The sequence below is a fragment of the Paroedura picta genome, chromosome 12, assembly GCF_049243985.1.
Source record: "Paroedura picta isolate Pp20150507F chromosome 12, Ppicta_v3.0, whole genome shotgun sequence".
Classification (NCBI taxonomy): Eukaryota; Metazoa; Chordata; class Lepidosauria; order Squamata; family Gekkonidae; genus Paroedura; species Paroedura picta.
In genome coordinates this window covers 46,789,657-46,806,408 of record NC_135380.1, presented here as the reverse complement: position 1 = coordinate 46,806,408, position 16,752 = coordinate 46,789,657, and the positions used below count along the sequence as shown (strand labels likewise).

Below are 16,752 nucleotides of genomic sequence, written 5' to 3'. Positions count from 1 at the left end.
CTTATTTGTCTCTTGAGAAATTTATATGCAGGTCAAGAAGCAACAGTGAGAACTGAACATGGAATCACGGATTGGTTCAAAATTGAGAAAGGAGTTCGGCAAGGCTGTATACTGTCGCCTTGCCTATTTAACTTGTATGCGGAGCACATCATGAGAAAGGCGGGATTAGAGGAGTCACAAATTGGGATCAAGATTGCAGGGAGAAATATCAACAACCTCAGATATGCAGATGATACCACTCTAATGGCAGAAAGTGAAGAGGAACTAAAGAGCCTGTTGATGCGGGTGAAGGAGGAGAGTGCAAAAGTTGGCTTGAAACTCAACATCAAGAAAACAAAGATCATGGCAGCCGGCCCTCTCAATTCCTGGCAAATAGATGGGGAAGAAATGGAGATAGTGACAGATTTTATTTTCCTCGGCTCCAAGATCACTGCAGATGGGGACTGCAGCAAAGAAATTAAAAGACGCTTGCTCCTAGGGAGGAAAGCTATGGCAAATCTAGACAGCATCCTAAAAAGCAGAGACATCACCCTACCAACAAAAGTGCGTTTAGTCAAGGCTATGGTATTCCCAGTTGCAATGTATGGCTGCGAAAGTTGGACCATAAGGAAGGCCGAGCGTCAAAGAATTGAGGCTTTTGAACTCTGGTGCTGGAGAAGACTCTTGCGAGTCCCTTGGACTGCAAGGCGAACAAACCGGTCAGTCCTAGAGGAGATCAGCCCTGACTGCTCTTTAGAAGGCCAGATCCTGAAGATGAAACTCAAATACTTTGGCCACCTCATGAGAAGGAAGGACTCCCTGGAGAAGAGCCTAATGCTGGGAGTGATCGAGGGCAAAAGAAGAAGGGGACGACAAAGAATGAGGTGGATGGATGGAGTCACTGAAGCAGTAGGTGCAAACTTAAAAGGACTCCAGGGAATGGTAGAGGACAGGAAGGCCTGGAGGATCATTGTCCATGGGGTCGCGATGGGTCGGACACGACTTCGCACATAACAACAACAACACTAAACTGGGAGGTGTAGCAAACACAACCAAAGTCAGAATTAGAATACAGGATGATCTTGATAGGCTCGAGAAGTGGGCTATACTGAATACAATGAAATTCAATATGGACAAATGTAAAGTTCTGGATTTAGGTAGGAAAAACCAAATATACCAATATAGGATGCGGGAGACTTGTTTTGGTAGTAGCATGTGCAAAAAGGATCTAGGAGACTTATCAGACCATACATTGAACATGAGTCAGCAGTGTGACTCAAGGGCTAAAAAGGCAAATGGGATTTGGGGCTGTATCAACGAAGTATCGTGTCCAGATCACAGGAGGTGATGGTACCACTTTAGTCTGCTCTGTTTCGGCCTCACTTGGAGTATTGTGTTCAATTTTGGGCACCCCAGTTGAAGAGGGATGTAGACAAACTGGAGCATGTCCAGAGGAGGGCAACAAAGATGGTTGTTTATCCTGGAGATGGTTGTTTAGATTGGACAGGTCTGTTTAACCTGGAAAGGAGACAACTGAGAGGGGATCTGATAACCATCTTCAAGCATTTAAAAGGGTGCCATATAGAAGATGGAGCAGAGTTGTTTTCTCTTGCCCTGGAGGGATGGACCAGAACAGACGCTGGATAGCCATGTGACAGAGAGGCTGATTCTGTGAAGGCTTAAGGAGGTGGCAGGTTACAGTGGCTGAGCGATAGGGTTGTGTGTGTCCTGCATAGTGCAGGGGGTTGGACTAGATGACCCATGAGGTACCTTCCAACTCTATTATTCTATGAGTCTAACAGTTATGCTGTTTTAATGCTATGATTTAATATATGTATTTACATTTATGTTTTAACTAGGGGCAAAGCCCGTTGTATCCAGGAATACAACGGGCGCTAGAGCTTGGCAGTGGGAAGGGGAAGGGGAGGAGTTATCCAGTCTGTAAGGGCATGGGGTGAATGTGTGTGTTGTGTTGGAGGTTATGGTGGCGTGGTGGCAAATGAGGGTATGGGTGTGGAGATATGGGTGTGAAGAACCTGTGGTTTGGAATGTTTGTTGAGTGTGGGACAGGACTGACCTTTGGGAATTGTGGCATAGGGGTTACAGATGAGCTTTCCAGAGCCATGTCTTCAGATATGTGATAGGGAAATCAGACTGGAGACTCTTCTTAGGGGAAGATTACAATGCAACCAATTCCTCCCAGTTCTGTGTCATTTCCCCTCTTGTGTGAATTAGGCCACAGACACTGAAATGCCCTAATACACATGGGGTAGTCACAGTAGACAGGTGTCCACCCTGTTCCTTCTTCTCAATTTTTTCACTGTTGATAAAATGTTATGTGACCACATGCTTCTTTCATGATTGCTCCTTAAAAGAAGAACGGATTTTTGTACCCTGTTGTTTACTATCCAAAGGAGTCTCAAAGTGATTTACAAACACCTTTTCCCTTCGTCTCCCAACAATAGTCAAGCTGTGAGGGATGTGGGGCTGTGAGAGGTCTGAGAAGAACTGGGATGCAGTGACCCATCAGGCCTCAGCTGTCTCAAAGCATTTTCCAATTGTCTTCCCTTCCTCTCCCCATAGCAGACTCCCCATGAGGGAGGTGGGGTAGAGAGCCTCACATGGAAGCTGGCAACCCTAAGACGAAGACTGTGATTTGTATATGATTTATTCTATTGCAAGCCACCCTGGGTCTTCTGAGAAAGAGTGGTTAATAATAGAAGAAGAAGAAGAAGAGTTGGTTCTTATATGCCGCTTTTCCCTACCCAAAGGAGGCTCAAAGCGGCTTACAGTCGCCTTCCCATTCCTCTCCCCACAACAGACACCCTGTGGGGTGGGTGAGGCTGAGAGAGCCCTGATATCACTGCTCGGTCAGAACAGTTTTATCAGTGCCATGGCGAGCCCAAGGTCACCCAGCTGGGGGCATGTGGGGGAGCGCAGAATCGAACCTGGCATGCCAGATTAGAAGTCCGCACTCCTAACCACTACACCAGACTGGCTTATTAATAATAATAATAATAATAATAATAATAATAATAATAATAATAATAATAATAATGTTAACATTATTTTATATCTTTAATTACAATATTTGTAATGCTTTGAGGAAAATTTAATAGATTTTCATGGGCCCTAATGCAGCTGTATAGGAACCCCATGGAGGACCCATATTCAACCTGCCCTCCAGTAGCTGCATTATTTACCGATTGAGTTCCAGATCAGATTCAAGAATTTGGTACTGACCTTTAAGGCCCCATGCAGTCTGCGCCCTGAATATCTAATGGACTGCGCCTGCCAATAAGCACTCTGCTCTATCAGCACCAATTTGTGGTAATCCATGGCCCTAAAGACGTTTGCTTGGTCTTGACCAGAGCCTTATCAGCCCTGGCTCAAACCTGGTGGAATGAGCTTCCTGTTGAGATTTGGGCCCTGTCAGAGTTGACAGAATTCTGCAGGGCTTGCAAAATGGCACTCTTCTGCTTGGCTTCCTCTCCCCCCCCCCCCCATTTTAGACTACTTCCTGATTTATACCAGCCCTGCCAATTGGTGTAGGTGGGTTTTTAGTTGTGATTTTAATGTAAACCACTTGTGGGTAAGGGCAGAACAGAAATTAAATAATAAACATTTCATTTTTTCTGACGAGTAAAAAATTAAAACATTTTCTTTGACACTGAAAGTTCATCCCCCCTCCTTCTGATTTTACAAGAAATTAAACCAATTATCCTGGGCCCTTCAAAGCATCCTGGATCCCAGGTAGTGGGCCTACAGTGCCTCGTGGAGAAGCTGGCCTTCTGGGCCAGGTGGCTTCCGGGAGTGGGAAAGTAATTTTAAAGTCTCACATAACTAGCCTAGGATGCTTGCAGGTCCCACTTACCCCCACGTGGAGTTGTCTGACCATTAAGCTCAGAGGCCCATCTTCTGAGAGTTGACCCAGGCACTCAGGGGCAGGGGACCCAACTGGCAACCCCTTCTGGGGTTTCTTGGATGATGGTCGAGCCCTGCTTGCAGGTTGTTGTTGTTAGGTGCGAAGTCGTGTCCGACCCATCGTGACCCCATGGACAATGATCCTCCAGGCCTTCCTGTCCTCTACCATTCCCTGGAGTCCATTTAAGCTTGCACCAACTGTTTCAGTGATTCCATGTAGCCACCTCATTCTCTGTTGTCCCCTTCTTCTTTTGCCCTCGATCGCTCCCAGCATTAGGCTCTTCTCCAGGGAGTCCTTCCTTCTCATGAGGTGGCCAAAGTATTTGAGTTTCATCTTCAGGATCTGGCCTTCTAAGGAGCAGTCAGGGCTGATCTCCTCTAGGACCGACCGGTTTGTTCGCCTTGCAGTCCAAGGGACTCATAGGAGTCTTCTCCAGCACCAAAGTTCAAAAGCCTCAATTCTTTGATGCTCGGCCTTCCCTATGGTCCAACTTTCACAGCCATACATTGCAACTGGGAATACCATAGCCTTGACTAAACACACTTTTGTTGGCAGGCTGATGTCTCTGCTTTTTAGGATGCTGTCTAGATTTGCCATAGCTTTCCTCCCCAGGAGCACTGCTTGCAGGTAGGAAGTGCTTTATAGGGTTGCTTGCCAGTTTACGCAATTCCCTGAGATTTGTGCGGTGGAGCTTCGAAGGGATTGGGTTGGGGGGGGGGGAGGGGAGGCGACTCAGTGGGGTTTGTAGAATCGACTGCCCAAAGCAGACCTTCCTCCCAGGAACTGTTGTCTAGAGAGGATACCGGGCCACAGTGGAAAGTCTCAAGAAACCACTTGGCGGTGGGCAACTGGCTGCAGGGCAGCTGTTCTGAACTGGGCAATGTTTATAACAAAACGCCCGCCCCCAAGAAAACTGACGGGGGTGGGGTCTCTCGAATGAGTCCGTGGCCTCCGAAACTGCCTCGGGACGCGCCTGCCCTGGCGCAAAGGCCACTTTCCCTCGCCGCGTCCAGGCGGAGGGGGACCAGCCTGCCCTACAGGGGCGTCGTTGGGCTTCCGCAGGGGGCAGAGGCGCCAAGGAAAGAGCCGCCAATTCCCCCCCCCACACCCCCACCCTGCGCTGGCTCCGCAGGGGAGGGGGCTCCGGCCAGCCGCTCCCCGCTCTCCCCCTCCCTCCAGGAAGAGGCGGAGGCGGCGCGCGCTCGCGGGCGGGGGAAGGAGGGAATCGGAGTCGCAATCGGAGCCCGAGCCCGAGCGAGGGAGCGGAGAGCCGCTCCAGCCGCAGGAACCGCGCGGTGTTCGCTTGGAGCCCCCGCGCCGGTCCGGCTCACGCCCGGGGACAGGCGGCCCCGGCCCGCCGGCCGAGATGGTTAACGAGCGCTGGAAGAACGTCGGGGGCGCCGCGCAACTTGAGGACGGCCCGCAGGAGAAAGCCCAGGTAGGCGAGAGCGAGCGCCGCGGGCCAGACGCGCAGCGGAGCTTTCTGGGGGTCGGGATGGGGGAGACGCAGCGTCCCCGTTGGAAAGACTGCCCGCCCGCCCGCTCTTGCGCTCCCTTCCTCCCCTGCTCCCCCCAAAACTTTCCCCCCTCCCCGCAGCCTTCCTGCCACGCTGGCGGAGAGAGGGCTGCGCCTTGAGGGGGAAAGGGGCTGGCGCCAACCTTGGAGTCATCCGGACGCCCCCCTCCCCCTGTTCCGCCAAGTTGAGGAGCGCCCGGTCATCTGCTGGGGCCGCAGGTGCATGGCCCGGAGTGCACTGGAAACAGGTGCTAGCAGCAGCAGCAGCGCGCAGGGCGGCATCCTCCTGGCACGTCGGTCCCTTTTGCCAGGCTGGGCTTGTGCACAAGATGCGCCTTCCCTTGCTCGTCTTCCCCAGGGACCCGCCGGGAGCGCGTTGCTGCCTGTTGGCAAATTCTCCTTGAATTATTTAGCTTATTTATTTGCAGAGAATGTCACATCGCTCTCTCTGGCAGGCGGATTCACCTGCCTGGGCTGAACTGCTCGCTCCTGCCGAGGACGATGAGGGGCTTTCTCTGTGCAGAAACCTGAGCTCCCCCCCCACATGGCACTGTCCCCCTCCCCAGTGACCCCCCCCCCACATCTTTGAGTGTGCACCCGGAGAGGGATAACATTACCTGTGTGTGTGTGTGTAATTAGGAGAAGCTGCTCTCCAAAGAGGAACCCTGGGAATGCCCTCATGGGGAGCCACACACACACCTGGCCCCACACACAGAGATTTAAGCTGGCTTGGGTAATCATTGGCAAAAGAGGAAAGGCACCTTTCCATATTCTCTGTGTGAGCAAGCACATGGGTTTGTGTGATGGGATCAGGAAGTCTGTGTGCACACCCCACACAAGTGTGATCATAAGTCACACACTGGCTGGCGCCCCCACATTGCCATCCATGCAGAAGCTAGTGTGGAAACAAGTCTCCAGTGTGGAAACCTGTGGCAGATGTTGTAGAAACAAGTAATCATGCAGGCAGTTTGAAAGAAGACAAATTGCATACAAAGAGGCAGAAGAGTGTGCATGCACTGTTCTGTGCGCATAACGGAGGCTATGTCATGAGTGTTATACACTTAACAGTTTGCATTCCAGTGCAGGCGATGTATACTTGAAAGGAAAAGCAGCTAGTGGAAGAGAGGCTCCTGACACAAAGGTGGGGAAAGAGATGGTGAGCCAGATTTGTCACCTTGCTGACTGCAGCAGCTCAGAGCCCGAGGCATTGCTCCAGGGGGGCAGGCAAAGCAGAGTGCCTGCTGGGACATTACTTGACCTCCCCCAGCCCTGCAACATGGCACCAGTGTCCTCGAATGTCTCTTCCCTGCCAATGCTCCTCTTCCTAGAAGAGATGATAGAAGACACGGAAGAAGCAGAGGCTGGGGCTGAGTTGCAAGGCTGGTACCAGAGCCTGGCTGATTGAAGGTCTCCTGCACAACTCTCACTAAAGGGAGCAGGAGCTGCACAGGAACACAGCGCAGTGCTCCATCCAGTCAGCCGGGAAAGCTCATTCTAGGATTGCTCTCCTTTTCTGGAAGGCTGTGCAGGAGATCTTCCTTGGGAGAGTTTATCCTCCCTCTTAATCCATGGCTAAGAGGGGATGTTGCTTCCCTTTGCCAGCTGGAGCCCAGGGCAGCCCTCTGGAGGCCAGGAAGCCCCCAAGAGTTTGGCCCCGCGCAGCACAAGGCCAGCAACATATTCTTTGCAGTCAACGCGGTAACAGGCGACTAATCCCACCCCTCTCCCCAAAGTGCAAAGAGGACACACACTGCCCAGTCCAGGAGAGACAACAGGTGTAGACTCATCAGCCGTGATACAATAGAAGGGAAAAGTCTCAAGCCATTGTCTAAGTGATTTAATGTTCAAAATATCACAATGTCCAAAACAATTTCAAAACGGATTCCCATGTATATTCCTTTTTTCGCTTCCTTGTGATCTCAGTCTTCTCTAATAATGTTTGTTGGAAATAAAGTTGTGGGAAATAACTTAGTCTGTTATAATTTCTTGGATATAATTTAATCCCAAACTGGTCGTATAAATTCAAATTTGTAGGGGGCCACTAATATTAACATCACCATGTGTAATACTTCTATAGCAGTGATCCCTGAGACTTTTTTCTTCTATTACAGTCCAGGAGAGACATCAAATGCCAGGCCTTAAGGAAGTCCTGTGGGGGCATGAAACCAGGAGCCAGTTCTGTGGGGAGATCCTGCCCCCTTCCAGTCGTCTTCTCCCTCCCCCATTCTACAGACCCACTGAGAGGGAGAAAGTATAGATATGACATCAGCAAGTTATGACAGTAAAAACGGGATCTGTTGCCTTAAACAGACTGCCACTGCCCCAGAATATGCATGTCTCTTGCCTTCCCAAGATTTTGACAATCAGAAGATTTTGCAGGGATCTTTCCTTCCCCCCCCCCCCCAAATTCAGGCTTTGTGCTCAGTAAAGTGTGAAGGGTTTTAGTAGAGGAGTTATTAGCATGAATGCAGAAGTAAGTCTCATTGGTTTCTTAGGGAATTTGCTCCCTGTTAAAATGTCCAGCCTTGGTTTATTCATCACAGGTGTAAATTAAATAAATTTGCACATTGCTAAAGAATATCAAAGTAGGTGGCTTTTGGAGAAATCAAAGAGATAATGAGATAATGATTTAACTAACAAAAACAGCCAGTCATTAGCACTGAAGATGCACCAGGACCGGGGAGGGGGGCACTCACAAAGTTGTGGTGACATTCTAAAAACATAACTTGTTCAGTAGTTGATGTGCACAGGGACCCAGAGCTCCATGCAGTTGTTACCACTAGCCTCAAAGTAGCTATGCAAATAAACTGCAGGTGGTTGCCTCTCATCCTCACAAGTTTAAGGGCATTAGCAAAAGTTTCAGCTGCTTGTATTTACTGATTAAACCTTGCAGCCCAAAAAGAGCACTTTTCTGCAACGTTACATACTTTCACTTTAATGATTTCATTAGCCACTAGGTTAAGGATTGTCAGCTCCATACTGCAGAGGCAGGGGTGAAGATACGAGAGAGAGACAGAAGTTTTGCCTAAAACTACCTTATGAGTTCATAGAATAATAGAGTTGAAAGGGATCTCATGGGTCATGTAGTCCAACCCCTGCACCATGCAGGACACCCACAAGCCTATCTGTGGTGCCGAAACTGAACACAGGACTCCAAGTGAGGCCGAACCAGAGCAGAGTAAAGCGGTACCATCACCTCCCGTGTCCCTGGAGGAGCAGGCCGGAGTAAGCAAGGGGTCCCGGAGGCACAGGGAGGAAGAGGGGAGGTGAGGTGTAGGAAGGGAGGATAGCGTACAGGCAAGGGCGAGTCGTACCTGACGGAGCGGGCCTGTAGCGGTGCGGGCTGTGGCTCATCCGTGGCTTGCTGTTGAGGGCATTGGCGGCGTCTCGGGAGCTATCTGGGTGCGTGGGCGGCGGCCTGTCTTCGGCGTCTTCGTCAGGGTCTCGGGCGCCATATTGGAGCGTGGGCGGCAGCCCATCTTCAGGCGCGCCGTCTGTGCGGGCCCCAGCAGCGGTGGCGAAGTATCTGAGAGGATGGCAACCGGGTAAGGGGGGCGAGGAGTTCAGGGATCGTGGCGGCTGCGGCGGGGTAGCTCGGGGACGTTGGGGGAAGCGGCAAGGCGCAAGTGGGGTAGGGTTGGGTTTGGGTGGGGGAAGTGTGCAGGTGGCGGCAGGCGGCAGAGGACATCGGGGATGGGGGGTGGAGGGCAGGGAGGGGTGTCCAGGGTGCGCGGCGAAGCGGGGAGTGGGAATGGGGGGGAGGTCGCGGGCGCAGGCAGCTTAGAGTCGAAGGGCAGCCGCTCGGCGGGGAAGCAGGTTCCCCAGACCGCAGTGGTGTGGGGCGAGCGTCCTCCCTGGCAGCCATCCAGCGCGGATGGCTGTTGGGAAGGACTGCAGAGTTGGAGGCACGGCGTCCGCGCCTCCCAATTGGACACTTGGCCCTGGAGTGGCAGAGGAGCAAATCAGGAGCCGCAAAGCGAGTTTTTATCCCGGACAGAGCCCGCCCTAACTCCTCCCCACCAGCCCTTACTGCTTTATTTAGTCCGCGGCGCCTGCGGCACTGCGGGCGGTTTAAAGATAATAAATAAATAAATAAAAAGGAGAAGCTTTTGGATCATTAATGGGTATAGAGAAGAGTTTTTGAGATGTTCACCTTCTGCCTGGCCTCTGCCCTCCCTTTCTCCTTTGACTCCTAATGCCCAGCATCTTGCTGGCTACAAACTCTTTTTTGATCTCAGTAATCATGGCTGATGCAAACAGTGATTAATCTGTAGTTCTAAAAAATTCTTAATTTGATTTTATATATGTGAATTTTGTTGGTTTTATTGAGTATTTAGATTGTGAAAACCACCCCAAAACAGTATGTCTGAGAGGGGTGATATATGAATTAATAAATGAATGAATAAGTAAGTAAATAAATAAAGATTAGTTTCCAACACGCTCTTCTATATAGCATCTTTTCATTGGACCATCCTGTTGTGCACAAAAGTGATCTCAGCAGGTTATTGTGTGAAGTTTGTTTGCAGCAAGAGAAAAGAGCAAGACTTCAGGAGCACCTTCAACTAACAAATGTTACTAAGCATGGGATAGAAAGCTATTTTGCCCAAATTCTCCAGACCTGACTTTCAGGGAAACTTACAAAACAAATGTTCTACTAAGGTTGCAAGTACCCCCCCCTCCCCCCTCCCCCCATCATGACACCGGACAGCAGCTAACAGCAGAGCTCATAAACAACTCAACAATGTGTGGATCCTGGGGCACCTTTCAGACCAACCAAGGTTTATCCTGGGTGCCATGTGCACAGTCAGACCAACACAGCTGCTCTCCCTCTCTCCAATCACACGAACACCTCCTTTATCTGGGCCAGCCTTCCTCAATCCATTTATCATTGAGAATCCCCTGAAACTTTTCTCAGGCTTCGAGAAACCCCAGGATCCCTCCTTTTCTCACCCCCTCCAGGGCCATCATTGGCTATTTTAGGAGGGGGGCCGGGTCAACATGATCATATATGGTCATATCACCAGATAAACTCCCACCCATTTGTTCTTTCCAAGGCCGTCAAGAAACCCTAGGGTTTCACAAAACCCTGGTTGAGAATGCCTGATCTAAGCAAATAATCTATTTTTGCAAGTTGCCTAAAATTAAAATGGGTTTGTTTACTTTTCTTTTTCTGGAGTATGTCCAGTTTATACTGAACATTTTCAGAGTTTCCAAAACAGACCCACTTCTACAAAAAATACACTGTTTGTATCAAGTTTTGAAAATGTCTTTTGCTGCCAGCTGAATTTGTATGTGCCGTGATGGAATGGTGCCCAGCCAAGGGAACCCAGGCTGATGCTTCAGGTTTGAGAATACAGGATGTAATCCTTTCCCCAAGAGTGTCCTCTGCCATGAAATCATTGCAGGGAAGATGACAGATGCGTTGGCTCAGACTAGATTACAAACAGGAGCTAACCTGAAGGGGATCAGGCCTTGTTATCCCCAAGGGAGGTCAAACGCAGCTGCTCGTGCATGCTTTTCCTAAGGGTTTTAGGTGAGGCTGTGTGTAAACTGAAAGTATCATACAGAACAGGAACTTCAACAGAACTTCCTTGAGCCATGGTTAAGTAAAGGATTTTTGTGGGATTTGATTCAGCTGTTTGCTTATGGTTGCCATCTCCAGGTTGGGAAATTCCTGGAGAATTATGGCTGGAGCCTTGGGAGGGGAAGGGCCTAATCCCATGCCCATCCCAAGTGGCCATTTTCTCTAGGGCAGGGGTAGTCAACCTGTGGTCCTCCAGATGTCCATGGACTACAATTCCCATGAGTGTTTGCTGGCAGGGGCTCATGGGAATTGTAGTCCATGAACATCTGGAGGACCACAGGTTGACTACCCCTGCTCTAGGGTGACTGTTCTGAGTAGTTTAGTGATCAGTTGCATTTCCAAGAGATCTCCAGGCCCCACCCTACCTTTGCTGGGCAGTGATGTCTGAGATTTTAATTGAAGGGACAAGCAAGGCTGGTCAGCAAGAGTGCAGGCCTATGCATAGGCTTGACAACTTGGTGCTGGAAATTCCTGGATATTTGAGGGTGGAGCCCAGGGAGGTTGGGGTTTGTTGAGGGCGGGGACCTGAGTGGGTTATGCCATACAGTCTACCCTCCAAAGCTGTCATTTTCTCTGTCATCTGGAGCTCCGTTGTGATTTTGGGAGCCCTCAGGCTCTACTTGGAGTTTGGCAAGCCTACTTACAAGACAGTAGGTGTATCTTGCTGGGGGGTGGCAAAACATCTTGTACTGACTCTGCAAACTGAGGGCCACTTCTCCCAGCACTGCCATGACTGCTTTTAGAGTAAGGACTTTATGGTTCCATCCAACAGCTGGAGTTTTTACGGTTTCTTGGCCCTCAGGACAATGTTGTGGCCCTGGCCACATTAAATTGATGCCTGTTTTGTGAGCAGAACAGAAAAAAAGCACAACGGGGAATTGTTCACAATGAGTATGCCCCCAACAAAAATCAACGGGAAATTCTTATACTTCTGTTGTCAGGTGGATGGGCAGTGTGTTCAGATTTTGCCCAGGCCACTGACTGCCTGAATACATTGCAACCAGGTCTGGAAATCAAAGTCTATGTATGGTCAGCTTATGCTGAGGTAGATCACTGAATGTGGACTTTTATGTTATCTGTGACCAGTGTGGCTCTCTAGACCCAAGCAAAGGGTTGAGTCCTGGATTAGGATCTAGGCTCAAGTCTCCATTCTGCCATGAAACTTGCTGGGTGACCTTGGGCCATTCACTCTCTGTCAAATCAACTTCACAAGGTTGTTGTGAGGTAAAATGGAGAAGAAAGAACCATCTTTAATGCCTCCCCGCAATCCCCAAAGAAGGAGCAGAATAAAAATGTTTTTAATAGATCCTGGGAGCAGAAAGGCCAGGGATTGAACCCAGAGTCTTGTGCAGGAAAACCAGCAGCTATCTGGTAGTGGGCCATCTCAGTCATGGCACCAAAGCTCTGGAACTGACTCCGCAGAGATATCTGTCTGTCTCCTTTGGTGGCCATTTTCCACCAGCAGGTGAAGAATGGTTTGGTTTGGTATTCCCTCGGTGATCCTGCCTTCCTGACCAATGTTTCATTTCTGATTTATTCACTTTATATACATATTTTCACTTTCTTTTTGCCTGTTTGTTTTAATGAAGAGAGTTTGCAGCAGTTTGATTTTAATGGCTTTGAATTGCTACCTGCCATAGTGGCTTCTGTGAGGGGTAGAAAGACGGAAGATAAATTTGGTAAATAAATATAATATTTAACCAAGATAAAGTTAAAATTGCATGGGGATGACTCACGCCCTACCTTATTGGCCCTCCATGGGGGCATGACCCCAATAGGGATCGTCCACTTTCCAAAAGAGGGCCTCTTTCTCCTCCTTGGTTATAAGGTCCTCCTTTCCTAAATGAGTCTTTCTTATTGCTCAATTCTTTTGAAAGCTGTTCATGGAGCCATTCTGGTTTCTTTAGGTTCCTCCCAGTTTTCCTTCTCAAGGGAATTGTCTACGCTTGTGCCTTAAGTATTTAACTTTTAAGAAACTCCCAACCTTCTTGGACTTCCATCTCCTCAAGTTATTCTGACCATGGGATTCTATCCAGCATAACTTTACATTTGTTAAAATCTGCTCTCCTGTCCAGCCTGTATGTGTGACTACATATAGCTTTTCTCTTCCCCAAGATCATAAACTCCAAAATCACATGGTCACTACTACCAAGCACTTCCAGAACTTTTACCTCGTCAACCAGTTCTTCCCCATTGGTAAGGTAACACATAGCTATGTTTGGGCCGCCCCCCCATTGCCCCGCCGCCGCCGCTTCCCCCTGCCCAGACACACACACTGTCAGGATTGTTAGAAAACCCTGTCATAAATTAGCCTGAGTTCTTCCATGACAGTTTTATTGCTTGGTGCCTGGGAGCTCCAGGCCCTATATCATGCTAACTAGTAGAAAGTGAAATGTATGTTATTGTAACCATTATCTCTCAATGTGCTTTTCCATGGGGCCTCTCGGCTGGGTCTGGTTCTACTGCAAATACCATCTTATCTGAGGCTCAAGACAGTCAAGGCCATGTGAAAGTAACACTGTTTTTAATTGCTTTCGCCTCTTCTCTCATTCTCCCCTCCCTTGGGAACTTTCAAGTTTTGGGCGGGAGAATTGTATTGATAAGATGAAGCAAATCTGTCCGCAGGCCAGATTTGACTTTGCTAGTCTAGATGTATGAAGTACTTCTCAATAAAACTTTCTATTTCTAAGAAATTAGTTGTGAGTTCTTGCAACGTCTGACATTAAGTCAAATCTCACAACATCTTTCGCCTGCCAACATGCAGGACGAAGGTAATATCTACACTGAGCAGGAAGAGGGTCTGGATTGGGACTACTCTCAGGGCGAAGTGGCTGGAGCGGGCTCGTTTAGCTCGGGAATGGCCAGAGCCCTGGGGGAGGCGGGCCACTCCGAGTTCCTGGAGAAGCACATCACCGAACGCAGGCGTTTGTCAAAGTATGACCAACTGACAGGTGATGAGCTGTGGCCTGATCAACTGCCATCGGGGGTCTCAAGCCACGGATTGGCGACCGCCCTGGAGGTGCAGGAGTTGCAGCAGAAGATCGGCCGAGTGACCAACTGGTTGCAGGCGGTGTCGGGAGAACTGGCTCCGGAGTCGCAGCGCGAGGCAAGGCGCCTGCTACGAGACTTGCAAGCGGGTTCCCGCGAACCGAGTGGTCGGCGTGGAGGAGAGCTTCCCACCCTGAGGGAGCGCGAGCTGGCGGCGATGGACGCCGCGGCCGAGGCTGAAGCCGCAGCTCTGGCGGCGGCGAAGGCAGCAGCGGGCGAGCGCGAAGGAGAGGACGACCTCGGCGCGGGCGCGGCTGGCGGAGCAGGAGAGCCCCTGGGGCAGCCGCTGGCCCCAGCGGGGGTCGATGGAGCGCAGGGAGCAGCAGCGGACGGAGCGGCGGCGGCCGCTGGAGCGGCGGCAGGAGTCGGTCGTGGCATGCGCCCACGACCCCGGGGAGCAGGGGCTCCGATGGATTGGGGCCCGGGTCGCCTGCCTCCTCATCTGAGGGGAGTGGAGATGCGGAGCACCTACAAGTTTAAGGCCCGTTTCTCGGGTGACTCGTCAACCTTTCCTTCGATCCTGGTTCACCTCCAAGCCTACATGATGGACATGGGTTTCACTTTCCATGATGATGCCGAGCGCATTTGTTTCGTGGGAGAGTGTCTGGAAGGTGAGGCGGCGAAATGGTTCATGGATCTCTACCGTTACAATCCGAGAGCAGTTCGTAACTACAATCACTTCCTGAGAACCATGCGCTTGATGTACGTGGAGCCCTTTGAGAAGGAGACAGCGGAGAAGAAACTCAAGGTTCTTAAGCAAGGGACAATGACTGTGGCCGAGTACGCTCGTGAATTCAAGAAATTATCATCGGCTGTTCCGGATTGGACGGAACCCCAGAGAGTGCATGCTTTCATGGGGGGCCTCTCCGGAAACCTGTCCAGCAAGTGCCTCCTCCTAGACAACCCGTTGACCGTTTTGGGATGGGTGCAGCTGGCGGGAGAGATGGAAAGCCGCCTGGAACGGGCTGCTGAATACAAAGGAATCGCGGAAAAAATGGGGGGGAAAGACCTCTACCCCTAAGAAACCCAAGCCCAAAGCTAAACTGGATCCCAGCGAGCGCACTCGGAGCATGGAAAAGGGATTATGTTTGGGCTGCGGCCAGGCTGGCCATTTCCTTGCCCAGTGCCCGGCCAAAACCGGGGCGACAGGTTCAGCGAGCGCCAAACCATTGGGCGGTGCACCAGCCAAAGCCACGACAACCAAGAAAATGGCCCCAAAGAAGACCGCCAAGTCCCTGCTCGCTCCGGCGGGAGGAGCTTCTGTGGTGGAGGAATCGAATGGCAGCAGCCCACAGGAGGAAATACAGTCTGGAGAGCAGTCGGGAAACGACGACGACCTGCTGTAAAGGCGCCCCGCCAGCAGGTCTCCGGCAGGGGCAAACGCGCGGTGAGTGACTCTCCCCTGATTCTCTTGCCCGCCACTCTCACAGAGCCCAGCTCTGGAAAAACATTGGGGGTACGTTGCATTGTGGACTCGGGCTGTACTAAAACCCTAGTAAGCCCAGCACTGGCCGAGACTTTGGGGGTGGGGAAGGTGCCTTTGGGGGAGCCCCTACCCATCACCCAGTTGGACGGGAAATGTGCCCCAGGGGGGGAGGCCACAGTGAAAACGCTCCTGATGGACTTGGACATCGATAAACATTGGGAGCAAATCCAACCCCTGGTGGCCCCTCACTCTGCGTTCCCGTGTGTGTTGGGGCTGGACTGGTTGCGTGAACATGACCCCACAGTGAAGTGGAAGAAGGGGACAGTGAAGTTTTCGTCCCTGGGTTGCAAGCAGCATGTGAGACCCCTACCCGCTCTGGGCTGTCAAACTATGGCCGCGGTGGCGGAGGCAGGGGCACTTGCACTCCCACGGGAGTATCGAGAGTTTGAGGATGTGTTTGCGGAGATTGAATGCAATCAGTTGCCCCCTCATCGCAAGACAGACTGTGCAATTGAGCTGAAGAAGGGAGAGCCGCTTCCTAAAGCCAAATTGTACTCAATGAGTCCTAGGGAAATGAAGGAGCTCAGGGAATTCCTGGACAAGAACTTAGCCAGAGGTTTCATCAGACCGGCCACTTCCCCCTTGGCTGCCCCAGTCCTCTTCGTGAAAAAGAAGGATGGGTCCCTGCGCCTCTGCACGGACTACAGGGGGCTGAATGCTGTTTCCACCTGCAATGCCTACCCATTGCCTTTGATTAAGGATTTATTGGGACATTTGGGGAGGGCCCGAATTTTTACAAAATTGGACTTGAGGGAAGCGTACTACCGGGTCCGCATAAAAAAGGGGCATGAGTACCTGACGGCATTCAACACCCCCTTTGGCCAATTTGAATACACTGTCATGCCGTTCGGCCTCGCCGGCGCTCCGGGCGTGTTCATGAACATGATAAATGAAATTATGCATGATTTATTGTATCAAGGGGTGCTGGTTTATATTGATGATATTTTGGTGTATTCTGACAACCTGGACAAACACATAAAATTAGTTCGGGAGGTGCTCAGCCGGCTACGGAAGCACCATCTGTTTGCCAAACTTTCAAAATGTGAGTTCCACCGGGAGGCGGTGGAGTTTCTTGGATTCCGGGTGTCCAAAGCTGGAATTGAAATGGACCTGAGCAAAGTGCGGGACTTGTTGGCCTGGGAACCTCCCAAAACTAGGAGGCAACTTCAAAGTTTCTCGGGCTTCGCCAACTTTTATAGAACGTTTATTCCCAG

General features: G+C 50.7%; 1 protein-coding gene across 1 annotated transcript in view; it reads left to right on the top strand.

The window, feature by feature from the left end:
- The first annotated feature begins 4,819 nt into the window (after positions 1-4,819).
- Positions 4,820-16,752, top strand: part of FIBCD1 (fibrinogen C domain containing 1) — a 198,928-nt gene continuing 186,995 nt past the window's right edge. Inside the window, exon 1 of the mRNA XM_077305184.1 lies at positions 4,820-5,342. Coding sequence (XP_077161299.1) covers positions 5,271-5,342 — 72 coding nt within the window. The 5' untranslated portion in view covers positions 4,820-5,270. The remainder of the gene's footprint in view (positions 5,343-16,752) is intronic.